The sequence below is a fragment of the Triticum aestivum genome, chromosome 1B (genome assembly GCF_018294505.1).
Source record: "Triticum aestivum cultivar Chinese Spring chromosome 1B, IWGSC CS RefSeq v2.1, whole genome shotgun sequence".
Taxonomy (NCBI): Eukaryota; Viridiplantae; Streptophyta; class Magnoliopsida; order Poales; family Poaceae; genus Triticum; species Triticum aestivum.
The window spans coordinates 136,118,867-136,137,203 of NC_057795.1; the positions used below are offsets into that span (position 1 = coordinate 136,118,867).

The following is an 18,337-nucleotide window of genomic DNA, read 5'->3' on the forward strand; positions in this document are numbered from 1 at the left end:
TGAACTGACCAAAGCCCATTTGATCCAGCAGTGGCTCGAGGAAGGGTATCTGAAAGCCCATGTCACTGGATGCAGGTTCTTCAAAAGGATGAGAGATCACACAGTGAATACAATAGGACTTTGATCCTATCGGGATGTCATTATGCTCTTTCACTACCACCCCTGTCCAGTCCTCCACCAGAGCGGCCAGCATCGTCGCTACCCCTCCCATGCACTTCGCCGCCACCCATATCGCACACCACTGCCACCTCCCGACCTCCCAATATGCCGCTATGACATGATGAACCTCTTGGGGATTTGGTGGAGGGAGGACAGTGACTATCCTCTTCGTCCCGCACTCCTCCCACTTAAATAAATGTGACCAGATGAAGAGTATTTCAAATATAACTTTTGTTCCTTTTTGTTTCCTTTTATCTTTTTTTGTCCCCGTCTTTATGTCTGCTGCGAGAGTGCCGCATAATAGGATTTCCGGAGTAACTGCGAACACTGAAGACGTCAGGCAAACCAGATGAGCAGCATTTTCCTTTTGCAAAGAAAATGCCCACCATTTCCTGTACCTTCCATGTTACATCTGCCGACATAAGAAGAGAAATTGTAAGTACTTCTCACCATTTCTCTAGGGTAAATTCTTGTTGCAGTATGCTGCCAAAATAAAAACAATATTATATCAGACTAGAGTACATCACCCACCATATGAGTGTGAAAGGGATTGGCCTGATTGCATATTCATCGCAGCAATTCCTGGTCAATGACTTAACTAGTCTAAGCTGAATATAGGTTTTGCTCACTGCAGTCGAGGACAAATAGAAATCAGGTCATTAAGAATGTCAAAAAGGATTTGCAAGATAAACTAACATCTCAGTGTAATCACGGGTGTGCACCTTGCAGTTCAAGAGTAATCCTAGAATAAATGAAACTCCATCCACCAGACAATCCAAGGAGATTGATCTACAAAATAAGGTAGTGTGAATCACTAATAAATTTTCAGTCATGCATCTGAATGGGTTTTTCCAATTTGTAACTAGCACATACCTTTCTTAACTCCAACTCCAATTTAACATGCCGCAAAGCGCACACTTCACTGATCCAACACAAATGGGAGCTAGACCTTGAGACTTGCTCCTGTATTCCCTCCCTGTCTAAATTTGTGACACGACTATCTCATGCAACCAATCCTAGTTCATCAATACTCTCTAGATTTTCTTGAAAGAACATACAAAAATTATGCAACCACCTTTTGTATAGATACCACACAAAACCCACATAATGGACGAAGATTTTTCCTTAATCATTTTTTCTTTTTGCCTCCTTTATTTTGATGGGAGCTACTAGTGCCATCTTGATTTCCAAATTTGTATCACACCTACTGGGAGAACAATCCTACGCTATTAATATTTCTACTTTTTTCTGAAATAACCTAAAACAACTGCACAACCACCTTTGATACACCACATGTTCGAATGGTGAATGAATGAAGGTTTTCCTCTTCTTTTTTACTTCACATTCCCTCCCTTTTCTTTCTTTTTTTCTCACATCTTTTGTTCTTTTTTCACATTTTTTTTCTTTTCTTTCTTTCTTTTTTTCACATTTTCCCTTTCTCTTTCTTTCTTTTTCCCCACATTTTTTGTTCTTTTTTCCCTTTTTCTTTCTTTCCTTCTTTTCACATTTTTTCCTTTTTTCTGTGAGAAGAATGGAGAGAGTTCTCCCAGGCTATGATAGTGTACAACTCCAGATCCCTGCAAAGTAGATTGAAACATAACAAGCACAATTCAGATTATGTGGTAAAAGTTCCTCCAAACTAAACCAAAATGAATTGACGTGTGGGTTCAGGGGAAGCAAGGAAAATAGCATGTATTAATTTTACAAAGGGTAAAAGTGTGTTCTTACATATACATACTGTATTTATGTACAAGGAGGAGATACCACCAAGGCCATGGCGCCCGCGCAGTGGGTGAATGCTGAGAGTTCTTCAAGTATTGAAGAGTTTACAAGTTGGGAGAGGCCTGCATGATACATCAACACACACATTATTAAGATTATGTGGTAAGAGGAAAAAACGACTACCCACCGCCAGTGTGGCATCAGGAAAAAAGCAACTGAAACTGGTGGAGTTGGAGATGGATACAAACAAGGAAGTATTTGCTAAATTTTAACAGTAAGAACAACTCAAAACACACAAGGACATTGTGCAGGTAACCAAAACAACTAGACTGAGAACAGCAAACTACCAATTAAATTCCTAAACAGTATTGTGAATATGGGAGTAGGGAAGCTTATGTATATACTGACCAGTCTAGTAAAGGATAGGAGATACAAGTTGCGATGGCAGCAACTTCTTCAAGCATGGCATATCCAAAAAGAGAGAATATGCCCCAATCAAACTAGGGCTGCCATTATGCTCCTCCAAAGCCCCTGTGTGTCCTCCATGAGAAGTAGCCAGCATCATCGCTATTTGTCACATGCCCTCCGTCGTCACATTGCTCATCACTATCGCCTCCCGACCTCACTCCACCATGGCATGGTGATTCCATCTGGGGTCGGTGGAGTAGGGAGGGGGCAGTTGCCAATCCGCTTCAACTTCTGCATTTCTCTGCCCAGTGTGCAAACTGTGGGTCGATGGAGAGTTTTCTTCTATAATTTTCTTCCTTACTTCCTTTTTCTTTTTCTTTTTCCTTTTCTTCCTTTTTTATTTTTTCCTTTTTCTTTTTCTTTTTTCCTTTTTGTGTGTGCTGCAAGAACACAGAAGAATTAGACTTCCAGAGTAACTGTGACATTGAAGCCAGATGGACATCATTTTCCTTTGTGAAGAAAACACCAATCATATTGCCACTTTGCCAGTACCTTCCATGTTACATCTGCTGACAAATATACCAAGTAAAATTTAAGTATTCCACACCATTTGGCTAGGTAGATACATTGCAGCCTGATATTGAAGTGAACAAAATATTACCAGACTACAACACACAACATACCGTGTGAAAGTGAATGGGATTGGCCTAATTGGATATTCATCGCAACAGTTCCTCATTGATGAGTCAACTACTCTACGGTGAAGAAGAGTTTGGTTCACTGCAGCTGAGAAACAACAGAAAGCAAGTTATTAAGGATACCACAACGAGAAGGATATCCCTGATAAATCAATATCTAAGTATAATCACGGGTGTGAACCTTACAGATCAAGAATAATTCTGGCATCAGAACAGAAGTGCTTGGAACAATGACCCTGCATCCACGTAGTACATTTTCGTGTGGCTGTTGCAGTGGCAAAAGTCTGCTTGAACCAAACAAAGCTTGGGCCAACACTTCTCTTCCTAGGAGAATGATCTACAAAATAAGGTAGTTTCAATTATTTCATATATTTTTCATTCATGCATCTTACTGGAGCTTTGAAAATTGTAACTGCACATACCTGTATTAACCCCACTATACCACAGTGCAGGGTGCAGGGTTCACACTTCAATAATCCATCACAAAGCAGAGCTATACCTTCAGACGTGCTCCTGTATTTCTCCTAGTCTAAATTTTTAATCCAGCACAAGGGGGAGGTATACCTTCAGACCTGCCCCTGTACTCCTCCCTCTCTAAATTAGTGACACAACTATCAGGAAACTAATCCTAGTCAGTTAATATTTCTCTCTTGTCCTAAAAAAAGAATCATACAACCACCTTTCATAAAGATGTCACACAAAACTCACATAATGGATTTATATTCTTTCCCTTATTTATTTTTTGTTTTCCTATATTCTTTTGCTGGGAGATACGTCTGCCATGTTGATTTCCAAATATGTAACACAACTATCAGGGAAACACACCTACACAATTATTTCTAACCTTTTACTGAAAGAACATAAAACAACAGCACAAACACCTTTCATAAAGTCACAAGACTACAACATGTGCAAACAGCGAACGAATGGAGAGCTTTACTCTCTCTTTTTTGAATTTTTTTCTTTCTTTCTTTCCTTTTCCCATTTTTCCTTTTTCTCTTTTTTTTTTCCTTTTGTCTTTTCTTTTTTCTTTTTCATTTTTCATTTTTCTTTTCTTTTTAATTTTTTTCCTCTTTTCCCTTTCCTTTTTTTTTTTCTGTTTTTGTGACAAGAAGAAGAAGGTTCTCCAAGTCCATAAGAATGTACAAGTCCAAGACAGATCCCTGCGAAGTAGATTTAAAAGACAGCATACATTGTTCAGATTATGGGGTAAACTAAACCAAAATAACTCGTTGGGTATGGGTTAATATGGATTAATTTCCAAGGGCTAAACTGCGCTTTTTACATATACATACCATATTTATGTAGGAGATACCACCCTAGGCCATGGCGTCCAAACTGTGCGTGTATGCAAAAACTTCTTCAAGGATAGAAGAACCTTTGCAACTCCTGAATTCCATGCCAGAGGCCTGCATGGTAGATCGAAACACATATTTATTTTCAGATTATGCCGTAAGTGAAACTGATAAAATGGAAATTTGTGACGTGTGTGGGATCAGATAAAAGCAATGGAAACTGGTGGAAGTTGGGCATGGATACAAGCAAGGAGTACTGTTTAATTTCGACAGTAAGTAGAAAACTTCAAAATGCGACAATGCATGAAGGCAAAACTTCCAAGGTAAACAAAAACAACAAGACGAAGCACAACAAACTAGTGGTTAAATGTGCGAACAGGTGCATGAAGTGATGTATGGGAGTAGTGGGACGGTTATTCATATACTAACCAGTTTAGTAATGGATGCGTTCTATATTCTGGGACCTTCTGTTCTTGGGCAGAGAGAGAACTGGATCTACAAACAAGGCTAGGCTAGAAGAATATACAAGCCCAAGAAGACCTCTGCATGTACAAAAGATTAAAACAAGTGGGTTATTCAGACAGATTGCTAGACAAAAATAACTAGAGTGAAGTAAACAAAAGGAGAATGACTCTTGTGCTTACGGGGTTAATTAGTAAAAGCACTGGAAATTTGTGGGACAAGTAGAGAGAAGGAATTGTTTGTTACCTTGGATTAGTCATCGTAGTCTTTGATTATTGGAATGGTTCCTTTTAACTTGCGGCACTGCCTTTTAAGCTCCTCGCTGATGCCATAAGGAACCTCTAATTTTCGTAGTGAACTTGGCAGGCCGTTCTTGGGCAGAGATTTGATGGCAGGACAGTTACTGATCTCTAATTCTTGCAGAGAAGTTGGCAGTCCGTCCTTGGGCAGCAATTGGATGGCTGGACACGACCAGATCCGTAATATGTTGAGGCTGGCAAGTTTGGTTAGCCCCGCAGGGAGGCGCTGCAGCTTCGTGCAGTGAGAAAACACAAGTTTCTGGAGGGAACCGTGGAGGTAAAGGGCCTCCTCTTGCTCCTCTGCGAAGCGCTCCATCTCTTTGTTATCCCAAAAGATTAATTGGGTGAGGGAGGAAGAGAGGAGTCTGCAGATGGGCACGGTAAGGACTCCCGTCAAGTCATCCGTCAAGAGAAATTCTAGTTTGGATGAAGAGGAAGGAATCTCTTGGTCATGTGGCCGTGAGGGCTCAGAACCAGTGAAGAATTTTGGGGTTCCAGAGATGCGTAATTGTGTGAGGCGCCCCTGGGTGACGAGAGGCCATAAGCCGTCGCCTCTTAGATCCCCACAGTTATGCACGGTTAAATCGGTGAGAGAGAAGAGATTTGAGAGGGGAACCAGCGTCTCCATGCCCTCCACGCCCCACAGCGCGAGTTGTTGCAGGGAGGTCGGGAAGGGGAAACAAGATGAGGCGGAGGACGAATAGGACGAGAGGAACCTGGGGCAATCAAGTATGCCGAACAATTGGAGGGAGCAAAGACTCTGGAGCCCTCCTCCGTGTGTGCTGTCCTTGCCAAGTGAATCGGAGAGTAACCGCGGCCCTCTGCAACCAGAGATGCGCAACTCCTGTAGTTGCCGAGGCAGGAGCAGCAGACCTCCTCCTCCTGCTGCTGCATCTTCTACCTCTTCTCCTTTTGTCTGATGCTGTTCAGCTTGTGCATGCTCAGTTTCAATTTCATTACCTGAAGATGATGGTGTCGTCATCTCCGTCTGAAGAAGCACCGCCACGCCAAGCTCTGTTATCTTGTCACACCTTCTCACTTCCAACTCGGTCAGCTTCGGGAAATGAGATAACACTTGTGTCAGTTTCTTCCCATCAGCACCACAGTGCTCGATCTCTATGCGTTCAACTGGAAGCAGGCATTCAGTATTATAGCTTTCACCTTCAAACAGCAGCAACGAGTTGTTCATGCCGGTTATCCCGAGGGACTTCAGAGATTTTAGCTTTTGGAGGTGAATCAGTGGCAGGGGAGGGCAGTTCCTCACCTTCAGCTCTTTAAGGTCAGCTAGATTATGGAAAGCCAACCCGTTCCAGAACACGCCATGCTGACCATCTTTTCCCTCAATTTCCAAACTTAATTCGGATTTGTAGTTCTTCGAGTAAACAAGCCTCCCAAATACTGATCCTGCTTTTCTTATCTCAGCAGAGCACGGAGCTTGAGTCCAAGGGATTGGAGGCAATGACGCCAATTTGAGGCAGCGTATAACCTTGAGCTCCCGTAGTTTAGGAAACCAGGACATATTCTCATCGTGCTTTGCTCGATGGCTAGTAGGGTGTGAAAATGGCAATTCCACGAGTTCAGGGCAATCTATAATGATGACCACCTCTAGAACAGAGAACAAATGACAAGGTTCATTTCCAGCCCATTTTTGTAGTTTTGGTATGTTAATTATTTCTAGTCTTTTCAAAATATGGAAACTTTGGCTTGAGACATGACCGTGCCAGTCTTCACCAGGAGCATCAACGAACCCCAACTTCCCTAGAGGGGGAAGTGTGCTCCAAGATACGTCACATAGGGAAAGAGATTCTAAATTTTCAACCGAGAGGTACCCAAGGATTTGGATCCCAAGTGCACATTTTTTCTCGCTGGCCACCGAAATTCTCGGTTACCGTGGTAACCGCGAAATCCCAGAAAAAATTCGGACGAAATTTGAATTTGAATTTTGAATTCAATTTTTTTAATATTGTATAGATTAGTTCCGGACTCAGTTTTGTCACCAGCAGCAGCCTGGCGCAGCCGCAGCCACAGCAACAATTATTTTCACAGCTTCTTTCTTTTTATCATAAAAATTGTTTAAAAAGACGAGCAGCAATGGGACTCGAGCTCAAGACCTCAGAAAAGCTAGTAAGGACATGCTTACCACTAAGCCATAGCTCGCTGTCTCTTTTGACCGAGTTCCTAAAGTATCTAACCTAAGTACCAGAGTTTAAATTCAAAAAATTCGAAAAAAATTCAAAAGAATTCGCTCGGTATGTAGGTTTCTCGTGGGGTGGCGAGAAACGCGGTAACCGGGCGGTATCCGAATATTCCGCCCGGTACCCAAAACCATGGAGGTACCTGCCCAACCATGATGGGCAATTAGCACCTCCATGTCCTCTAATGCATAGGTCTCGCAGATTACTGTGTGGTACGAGACTTTCGATGACATTCTCTTCTTGTTCTGCATTCTTGTTAGGTCTATCAATAAACCAATCCAGTATTAACTTGTGCAAGTGGTTTCTGTGTACCAGTTTTAGTTCATTTGCCTCATCTTTTTTCTGCACCTTTTCGAGATTATAAATGCCAAGTGATCCTCCAAGCTCTGTCAGTTCTCCTAGTTGACTTAGTTCAAAACCCTTGGTTTCTTTTCCCACTTCAAATCTCCTCAGTTCCTCTAGGAATTTAAGTTTCCCAACCTCACATATGCTAGAGTGAAGTTCAAGTCTATGTTTCGGCACGAAAAAATGACGCAAGTTTACGAGATTGCTCATTTGACTTGTTGAACCAAAGCTGCCGCCCCAACTTTCTATATCAATTACCTCTAAGTGATATGATCTAAACAATGCACTAGGTAAGCACATGTCCTTATTACGAACTGATTTGATCCTTAGGTAGCGGAGATGGACAAGTTCTGAAAAGTCCAGCAACACATCATCCACAGAATATGATGCACCAGACAGAAAAATAGTGCGTAAGGCTCTAGCTTCCCTAAATAAACCCCTAAAAGTTTTGGCAAAGTTTCCATGGCATTCACCAAACAACACCAAAGTGTGTAAGTTCTGAACTTTCAATCTTTTACGTATTGCACTCAAATAACTGTTGTATTCTTTAAAAGTGGTTATATCTTTGACATCGGTATTATCTACAATGATGGACAAGTGACGCACGGATGCAGGAATTTGTATGGTTCGCACGTTAGAACTATATATGCTAAGGCATTCATATGATGAAACCGTCACCGCCAAGTTATGCAGTAGGTCATGGATAACATAACGAGGACCATTTTCTTTTTCATTCTTTCTTAAAAATCCATGATTTACCAAGTCGTTTAAATAGCATAGTGCAACATCTTCAGTTCTTTTGGCCTGATCAAGTGATCCTAAAATGCCTAATCCTATCCAAAAGTGAACCAACTCTTTGCTACCAAATTCATAATCTTCTGGAAACAACCCACAATAGGAAAAACATTGTTGTAAATGAAAAGGGAGATAATCATAACTAAGCTTTAGAGCTGGCATAATGTCATCGTCATTGGTCTGTAATTCCCATTCTCTACTTTCTGCAACTCTTGTCCAGTGGTCCAAAGTAAGCTGGTTTCTTAGTAATCTACCTACTGTTTTTGCTGCAAGAGGGAAACCCTTCAATTTTTTTACTATTTTATTCCCAACATCATGCAATTCCAGGTGATCTTTCCATGGCTGTTGTTCACCAAATACACATACTTCGAAGAAAGACATAGTATGCTCATGAGTTAGACGTTCCACGTCAATTGAAGAATTAATTGTGGTGACCATACTTGCTACCTTTGGAATCTGTGTAGTTACTATAACCACATTACCCTTTTATCCCCCCGTTTGACTTAACGGAGCTAATAGTTTTTTCCACTCATCTCCATGGTATGTCCACACATCATCTAAAACAAGTAAAAGCCGCTTAGATTCTAATCTTTGTGCAATTACCTCTTGATTCGTAGAATTATCTTTTTCATCATTCACTTTAGGTATCTTTTTCATGATCTCTTCTGCCAACCTATCTGCATTAAAATCGAGAGATACACATATCCAAACTGAAACTTGGAAAGAACCCTCCAATTCTCTAAATATGTGTTGCGTGAGTGTTGTCTTACCAATACCTCCTGGACCAACAAGTGGAACTACGGTGAGTTTATTGGTACAATATTTACCATGTGTGATGCCATCAATGATGTTGTTTTTTAGCTCATCCCTTCCATACAACTTAGGCTCTATAATATTTGGTGTGGTTTTGGGTCGGTTCGTAATGTCTTGGGCACGGGTGGAGCCAAGTAGTTCTAGATTGAGAATGGTGGAGACCATAGCACTCAGAGGTTTCAACTGCTCTATTATTTCCAGTATTTTCGTAGACATTACGACCCGATCAAACTCCAGTTTTGGTGTTTGCCTGACATGATTTCCTTGTTGCACCTTTGACGGCCAGGCGCTACAGAGGAATCGACGTCCTCTCCTTGTCATATGGGAGGATGTCACTATGACGGTGTCAGCGTCATCATCGTGGACAGACGGAAAAGAGTTGCACGAAAAGTGTTTACCGATAGTTTGTGTAGCGGTACGAGCACAAGAGACGACTTTAGGCATGCATCCGCCTTCAACCTCCTGGACTCCCTGGGTGGTGGGTGGGGATGGTGAGGAGCTGATCTCACGCCCACCACACGAGGCAACGACAGAGATGTTGGAAATATGCCCTAGAGGCAATAATAAAAGTGTTATTATTATATTTCTTTGTTCATGATAATAGTCTTTTATTCATGCTATAACTGTATTATTCGGAAATCATGATACACGTGTGAATACATAGACCACAATATGTCCCTAGTGAGCCTCTAGTTGACTAGCTCGTTGTGATCAACAGATAGTCATGGTTTCCTGGCTATGGACATTGGATGTCGTTGATAACGGGATCACATCATTAGGAGAATGATGTGATGGACAAGACCCAATCCTAAGCATAGCACAAAGATCGTGTAGTTCGTTTGCTAGAGCTTTTCCAATGTCAAGTATCTCTTCCTTCGACCATGAGATCGTGTAACTCCCGGATACCGTAGGAGTGCTTTGGGTGTATCAAACGTCACAACGTAACTGGGAGATTATAAAGGTGCACTACAGGTATCTCCGAAAGTGTCTGTTGGATTGACACGGATAGAGACTGGGATTTGTCACTCCGTATGACGAAGAGGTATCTCTGGGCCCACTCGGTAATGCATCATCATAATGAGCTCAAAGTGACCAAGTGGTTGATCACGGGATCATGCATTACGGTACGAGTAAAGTGACTTGCCGGTAACGAGACTGAACAAGGTATTGGGATACCGACGATCGAGTCTCGGGCAAGTAACGTACCGATTGACAAAGGGAATTGTATATGGGGTTTGATCGAATCCTCGACATCGTGCTTCATCCGATGACATCATCGAGGAGCATGTGGGAGCCAACATGGGTATCCAGATCCCGCTGTTGGTTATTGACCGGAGAGTCTCGGTCATGTCTGCATGTCTCCCGAACCCGTAGGGTCTACACACTTAAGGTTCGGTGACGCTAGGGTTATTAGGAAGACTTGTATGTGATTACCGAAAGTTGTTCGGAGTCCCGGATGAGATCCCGGACGTCACGAGGAGTTCCGGAATGGTCCGGAGGTGAAGTTTTATATATGGGAAGTTGTCATACGGACACCGGAAGAATTCGGGGTCCTATCGGTATTGTACCGGGGCCACCGGAGGGGTTCCGGGGGGGTCCACCGGGAGGGGCCACCCCTCTCGGAGGGCCACATGGGCCGCAAGGGGCAGGGAGCCAGCCCCTGGAGGGCTGGGCGCGCCCCCCACCTTGGGCCCATGCGCCAGGGTTTGGGGGGAAACCCTAAGGGGGGCGCCCCCCTTGCTTGGGGGGCAAGCCTCCCCTCCCTGGCCGCCACCCCCCCTCTAGATCCCATCTAGAGGGGTCGGCCCCCCTTGCCCCTTCCCCTATAAATAGAGGGGTGAGGGGAGGGCTGCTAGACACAACTCAAGGCGCAGCCCCTCCCCTCCCCAACACCTCTCCTCCTCCGTACGTGCTTGGTGAAGCCCTGTCGGAGTACTGCTGCACCAACTACACCACGCCGTCGTGCTGCTGTTGGAGCTGCCTTCCTCAACCTCTCCTTCCTCCTTGCTGGATCAAGACGGAGGAGACGTCGTCCGCCCCGTACGTGTGTTGAACGCGGAGGTGCTGTCCGTTCAGCACTTGGTCATCGGTGATCCGAATCACGGCGAGTACGACTCCATCATCACCATCCCCTTGAACGCTTCCACACCCGATCTACAAGTGGTATGTAGATGCAAACTCACTCCCTTGGCTCGTCGCTTAGATGAACTCATAGATGGATCTTGGTGAAACCGTAGGAAAATTTTTAATTTTCTGCAACGTTCCCCAACAATGGCATCATGAGCTAGGTCTATGTGTAGTTCTCTTTGCACGAGTAGAACACAATTTTGTTGTGGGCATAGATCTTTTCAACCTGCTTGCCGCTACTAGTCTTATCTTGCTTCAGCGGTATTGTGGGATGAAGCGGCCCGGACCAACCTTACACGTACGCTTACGTGAGACCGGTTCCACCGACTGACATGCACTAGTTGCATAAGGTGGCTGGCGGGTGTCTGTCTCTCCCACTTTAGTTGGAGCGGATTCGATGAAAAGGGTCCTTATGAAGGGTAAATAGAAGTTGAAAAAATCACGTTGTGGTTATTCATAGGTAAGAAAGCGTTCTTGCTAGAACCCAATTGCAACCACGTAAAAGATGCAACAACAATTAGAGGACGTCTAACTTGTTTTTGCAGCGATTGTTCATGTGATGTGATATGGCCAGAAGTTGTGATGAATGATGAATGACATATTGTGATGTATGAGATCATGTTCTTGTAATAGGAATCACGACTTGCATGTCGATGAGTATGACAACCGGCAGGAGCCATAGGAGTTGTCTTTATTTTTGTATGACCTGCGTGTCATTGAAGAACGCCATGTAACTTACTTTACTTTATTGCTAAACGCGTTAGCCATAGAAGTAGAAGTAGTCGTTGGCGTGACAACTTCATGAAGACACGATGATGGAGATCATGGTGTCATGCCGGTGACAAGATGATCATGGAGCCCCGAAGATGGAGATCAATGGAGCTATATGATATTGGCCATATCATGTCACTACTATATAATTGCATGTGATGTTTATTATGTTTATGCATCTTGTTTACTTAGAACGACGGTAGTAAATAAGATGATCACTTACACCAATTTCAAGAAGTGTTCTCCCCTAACTGTGCACCGTTGCTAAAGTTCGTCGCTTCGAAGCACCACGTGATGATCGGGTGTGATAGATCCTTACGTTCACATACAACGGGTGTAAGACAGATTTACACATGCAATACACTTAGGGTTAACTTGACGAGCCTAGCATGTACAGACATGGCCTCGGAACACGGAGACCGAAAGGTCGAACACGAGTCGTATGGAAGATACGATCAACATGAGAATGTTCACCGACAATGACTAGTCCGTCTCACGTGATGATCGGACACGGCCTAGTCGACTCGGATCATGTATCACTTAGATGACTAGAGGGATGTCAAATCTGAGTGGGAGTTCATTATAATAATTTGATTAGATGAACTTAATTATCATGAACTTAGTCTAAAAACCTTTGCAAATATGTCTTGTAGATCAAATGGCCAACGCTCATGTCAACATGAACTTCAATGCGTTCCTAGAGAAAACCAAGATGAAAGATGATGGTAGCAACTATATGGACTGGATCCGGAACCTGAGGATCATCCTCATTGCAGCCAAGAAAGCATATGTCCTAGATGAACCACTAGGTGAAGCACCCATCCCACAGAACCAAGACGTTATGAACGTTTGGCAAACACGTTCTGATGATTACTCCCTCGTTCAGTGCGGCATGCTTTACAGCTTAGAACCGGGGCTCCAAAAGCGTTTTGAGCATCATGGAGCATATGAGATGTTCGAAGAGCTGAAACTTGTTTTCCAAGCTCATGCCCGGGTCGAGAGATATGATGTCTCCGACAAGTTCTATAGTTGTAAGATGGAGGAAAACAGTTCTGTCAGTGAGCACATACTCAAGATGTCTGGGTTGCACAACCGTATGACCCAGCTGAATATTAACCTCCCTGATGAGGCGGTCATTGACAGAATCCTTCAGTCGCTCCCACCAAGCTACAAGAGCTTTGTGATGAACTACAATATGCAGGGGATGGAAAAGACCATTCCTGAAGTATTTTCTATGCTGAAGTCAGCAGAGGCTGAAATCAAGAAAGAACATCAAGTGTTGATGGTCAATAAGACCACTAAGTTCAAGAAGGGCAAGGGCAAGAAGAACTTCAAGAAGGACGGCAAGGAGGTTGCCGCGCCCGGTAAGCCTGTTACCGGCAAGAAGTCAAAGAATGGACCCAAGCCTGAGACTGAGTGCTTTTATTGCAAGGGGAAGGGTCACTGGAAGCGGAACTGCCCCAAATACTTAGCGGATAAGAAGGCCGGCAACACCAAAGGTATATTTGATATACATGTAATTGATGTGTACCTTACCAGTACTAGTAGTAACTCCTGGGTATTTGATACCGGTGCCGTTGCTCATATTTGTAACTCACAGCAGGAGCTGCGGAATAAGCGGAGACTGGCGAAGGACGAGGTGACGATGCGCGTCGGGAATGGTTCCAGAGTCGATGTGATCGCCGTCGGCACGCTACCTCTACATTTACCTACGGGATTAGTTTTGAACCTTAATAATTGTTATTTCATGCCAAGTTTGAGCATGAACATTGTATCTGGATCTCGTTTGATACGAGATGGCTACTCATTTAAATCCGAGAATAATGGTTGTTCTATTTATATGAGAGATATGTTTTATGGTCATGCTCCGATGGTCAATGGTTTATTCTTAATGAATCTCGAGTGTAGTGTTACACATATTCATAGCGTGAATACCAAAAGATGTAAAGTTGATAACGATAGTCCCACATACTTGTGGCACTGCCGCCTTGGTCACATTAGTGTCAAGCGCATGAAGAAGCTCCATGCTGATGGACTTTTGGAGTCTCTCGATTATGAATCATTTGACACATGCGAACCATGCCTCATGGGCAAGATGACCAAGACTCCGTTCTCTGGAACAATGGAGCGAGCAACCAACTTGTTGAAAATCATACATACCGATGTGTGCGGTCCAATGAGCGTTGAGGCTCGCGGAGGATATCGTTATGTTCTCACTCTCACAGATGACTTGAGTAGATATGGGTATGTCTACTTAATGAAACACAAGTCTGAGACCTTTGAAAAGTTCAAGGAATTTCAGAATGATGTAGAGAATCAACGTGACCGAAAGATAAAATTCCTACGATCAGATCGAGGAGGAGAATACTTAAGTCACGAATTTGGTACACACTTAAGGAAATGTGGAATCGTTTCACAACTAACGCCGCCTGGAACACCTCAGCGTAAGGGTGTGTCCGAACGTCGTAATCGCACTCTATTGGATATGGTGCGGTCTATGATGTCTCTTACCGATTTACCGCTATCATTTTGGGGATACGCTCTAGAGACAGCTACATTCACTTTAAATAGGGCACCGTCTAAATCCGTTGAGACGACACCGTATGAATTATGGTTTGGGAAGAAACCTAAGCTGTCGTTTCTAAAAGTTTGGGGATGCGATGCTTATGTCAAGAAATTTCAACTTGAAAAGCTCGAACCCAAGTCGGAAAAATGCGTCTTCATAGGATACCCTAAGGAAACCGTTGGGTATACCTTCTACTTAAGATCCGATGGCAAGATCTTTGTTGCCAAGAACGGATCCTTTCTGGAAAAAGAGTTTCTCTCGAAAGAAGTAAGTGGGAGGAAAGTAGAACTCGATGCAGTACTACCTCTTGAACGGGATAGTAGTGCAGCTCAGGAAAATGTTCCTGTGATGCCTACACTAACTGAAGAGGAAAATAATGATGATGATCAAGGTACTTCAGATCAAGTTGCTACTGAACTTCGTAGGTCCACAAGGACACGTTCCGCACCAGAGTGGTACGGCAACCCCGTCCTGGAAATCATGTTGTTAGACAACGGTGAACCTTCAAACTATGAAGAAGCGATGGCGGGCCCAGATTCCAACAAATGGCTTGAAGCCATGAAATCCGAGATAGAATCCATGTATGAAAACAAAGTATGGACTTTGACAGACTTGCCCGATGATCGGCGAGCGATAGAAAACAAATGGATCTTTAAGAAGAAGACGGACGTGGATGGCAATGTTACCATCTATAAAGCTCGACTTGTCGCTAAGGGTTATCGACAAGTTCAAGGGATTGACTACGACGAGACATTCTCTCCCGTAGCGAAGCTGAAGTCCGTCCGAATCATGTTAGCAATTGCCGCATACTATGATTATGAGATATGGCAAATGGACGTCAAAACAGCATTCCTTAACGGGCATCTTAAGGAAGAACTGTATATGATGCAGCCGGAAGGTTTTGTCGATCCTAAGAACGCTAACAAAGTATGCAAGCTCCAGCGATCCATTTATGGGCTGGTGCAAGCATATCGGAGTTGGAATATTCGCTTTGATGAGATGATCAAAGCGTTTGGGTTTATGCAGACTTATGGAGAAGTCTGCGTTTACAAGAAAGTGAGTGGGAGCTCTGTAGCATTTCTCATATTATATGTAGATGACATACTATTGATGGGAAATGACATAGAACTTTTGGACAGAATTAAGGCCTACTTGAATAAGTGTTTTTCAATGAAGGACCTTGGAGAAGCTGCTTATATATTAGGCATCAAGATCTATAGGGATAGATCAAGACGCCTCATAGGTCTTTCACAAAGCACATACCTTGATAAGATTTTGAAGAAGTTCAAAATGGATCAGTCCAAGAAGGGGTTCTTGCCTGTATTGCAAGGTGTGAGATTGAGCTCGGCTCAATGCCCGACCACGGCAAAAGATAAAAAAGAGATGAGTGTCATCCCCTATGCTTCAGCCATAGGATCTATTATGTATGCCATGCTGTGTACCAGACCTGATGTAAACCTTGCCGTAAGTTTGGTAGGTAGGTACCAAAGTAATCCCGGCAAGGAACACTGGACAGCGGTCAAGAATATCCTGAAGTACCTGAAAAGGACAAAGGACATGTTTCTCATTTATGGAGGTGACGAAGAGCTCGTCGTAAAGGGTTACGTCGACGCTAGCTTCGACACAGATCTGGATGACTCTAAGTCACAAACCGCATATGTGTATATGTTGAATGGTGGAGCAGTAAGCTGGTGCAGCTGCAAGCAGAGCGTCGTGGCGGGATCTACATGTGAAGCGGAGTACATGGCAGCCTCGGAGGCAGCGCATGAAGCTATTTGGGTGAAGGAGTTCATCACCGACCTAGGAGTCATACCCAATGCGTCGGGGCCGATCAAACTTTTCTGTGACAATACTGGAGCTATTGCCCTTGCGAAGGAGCCCAGATTTCACAAGAAGACCAGGCACATCAAACGTCGTTTCAACTCCATCCGTGAAAATGTTCAAGATGGAGACATAGAAATTTGCAAAGTACATATGGATCTGAATGTCGCAGATCCGTTGACTAAACCTCTCTCGCGAGCAAAACATGATCAGCACCAGAACTCTATGGGTGTTCGATTCATCACAATGTAACTAGATTATTGACTCTAGTGCAAGTGGGAGACTGTTGGAAATATGCCCTAGAGGCAATAATAAAAGTGTTATTATTATATTTCTTTGTTCATGATAATAGTCTTTTATTCATGCTATAACTGTATTATCCGGAAATCATGATACATGTGTGAATACATAGACCACAATATGTCCCTAGTGAGCCTCTAGTTGACTAGCTCGTTGTGATCAACAGATAGTCATGGTTTCCTGGCTATGGACATTGGATGTCGTTGATAACGGGATCACATCATTAGGAGAATGGTGTGATGGACAAGACCCAATCCTAAGCATAGCACACAGATCATGTAGTTCGTTTGCTAGAGCTTTTCCAATGCCAAGTATCTCTTCCTTCGACCATGAGATCGTGTAACTCCCGGATACCGTAGGAGTGTTTTGGGTGTATCAAACGTCACAACGTAACTGGGTGATTATAAAGGTGCACTACAGGTATCTCCGAAAGTGTCTGTTGGGTTGACACGGATCGAGACTGGGATTTGTCACTCCGTATGACGGAGAGGTATCTCTGGGCCCACTCGGTAATGCATCATCATAATGAGCTCAAAGTGACCAAGTGGTTGATCACGGGATCATGCATTATGGTACGAGTAAAGTGACTTGCCGGTAATGAGACTGAACAAGGTATTGGGATACCGACGATCGAGTCTCGGGCAAGTAACGTACAGATTGACAAAGGGAATTGTATACGGGGTTTGATCGAATCCTCGACATCGTGGTTCATCCGATGACATCATCGAGGAGCATGTGGGAGCCAACATGGGTATCCAGATCCCGCTGTTGGTTATTGACCGGAGAGTCTCGGTCATGTCTGCATGTCTCCCGAACCCGTAGGGTCTACACACTTAAGGTTCGGTGACGCTAGGGTTATTAGGAAGACTTGTATGTGATTACAGAAAGTTGTTCGGAGTCCCGGATGAGATCCTGGACGTCACGTGGAGTTCCGGAATGGTCCAGAGGTGAAGTTTTATATATGGGAAGTTGTCATACGAACACCGGAAGAATTCGGGGTCCTATCGGTATTGTACCGGGGCCACCGAAGGGGCTCCGGGGGGGTCCATCGGGAGGGGCCACCCCTCCCGGAGGGCCACATGGGCCGCAAGGGGCAGGGAGCCAGCCCCTGGAGGGCTGGGCGCGCCCCCCACCTTGGGCCCATGCGCCTAGGGTTTGGAGGGAAACCCTAAGGGGGGCGCCCCCCTTGCTTGGGGGGCAAGCCTCCCCTCCCTAGCCGCCGCCCCCTCCTCTAGATCCCATCTAGAGGGGTCGGCCCCCCTTGCCCCTTCCCCTATAAATAGAGGGGTGAGGGGAGGGCTGCTAGACACAACTCAAGGCGCAGCCCCTCCCCTCCCCAACACCTCTCCTCCTCCGTACGTGCTTGGTGAAGCCCTGTCGGAGTACTGCTGCACCAACTACACCACGCCGTTGTGCTGCTGTTGGAGCTGCCTTCCTCAACCTCTCCTTCCTCCTTGCTGGATCAAGACGGAGGAGACGTCGTCCGTCCTGTACGTGTGTTGAACGCGGAGGTGTTGTCCGTTCAGCACTTGGTCATCGGTGATCCGAATCACGGCGAGTA

At 44.3% G+C, this 18,337-nt stretch overlaps 1 protein-coding gene across 1 annotated transcript; it reads right to left on the bottom strand.

The window, feature by feature from the left end:
- Positions 1-1,534: 1,534 nt before the first annotated feature.
- On the bottom strand, positions 1,535-7,883 carry LOC123077752 (putative disease resistance protein At3g14460). The gene is made up of 10 exons (XM_044500072.1): positions 7,382-7,883; positions 4,991-6,873; positions 4,712-4,824; positions 4,283-4,396; positions 3,410-4,150; positions 3,174-3,324; positions 2,973-3,075; positions 2,290-2,855; positions 1,888-2,003; positions 1,535-1,736 (listed from the first exon to the last, which is right to left on the bottom strand). The coding sequence occupies exons 1-2, from the start codon at positions 7,881-7,883 to the stop codon at positions 4,997-4,999; spliced, it is 2,379 nt and encodes a 792-aa protein (XP_044356007.1). The 3' UTR covers positions 1,535-1,736; positions 1,888-2,003; positions 2,290-2,855; positions 2,973-3,075; positions 3,174-3,324; positions 3,410-4,150; positions 4,283-4,396; positions 4,712-4,824; positions 4,991-4,996.
- Positions 7,884-18,337: the final 10,454 nt, after the last annotated feature.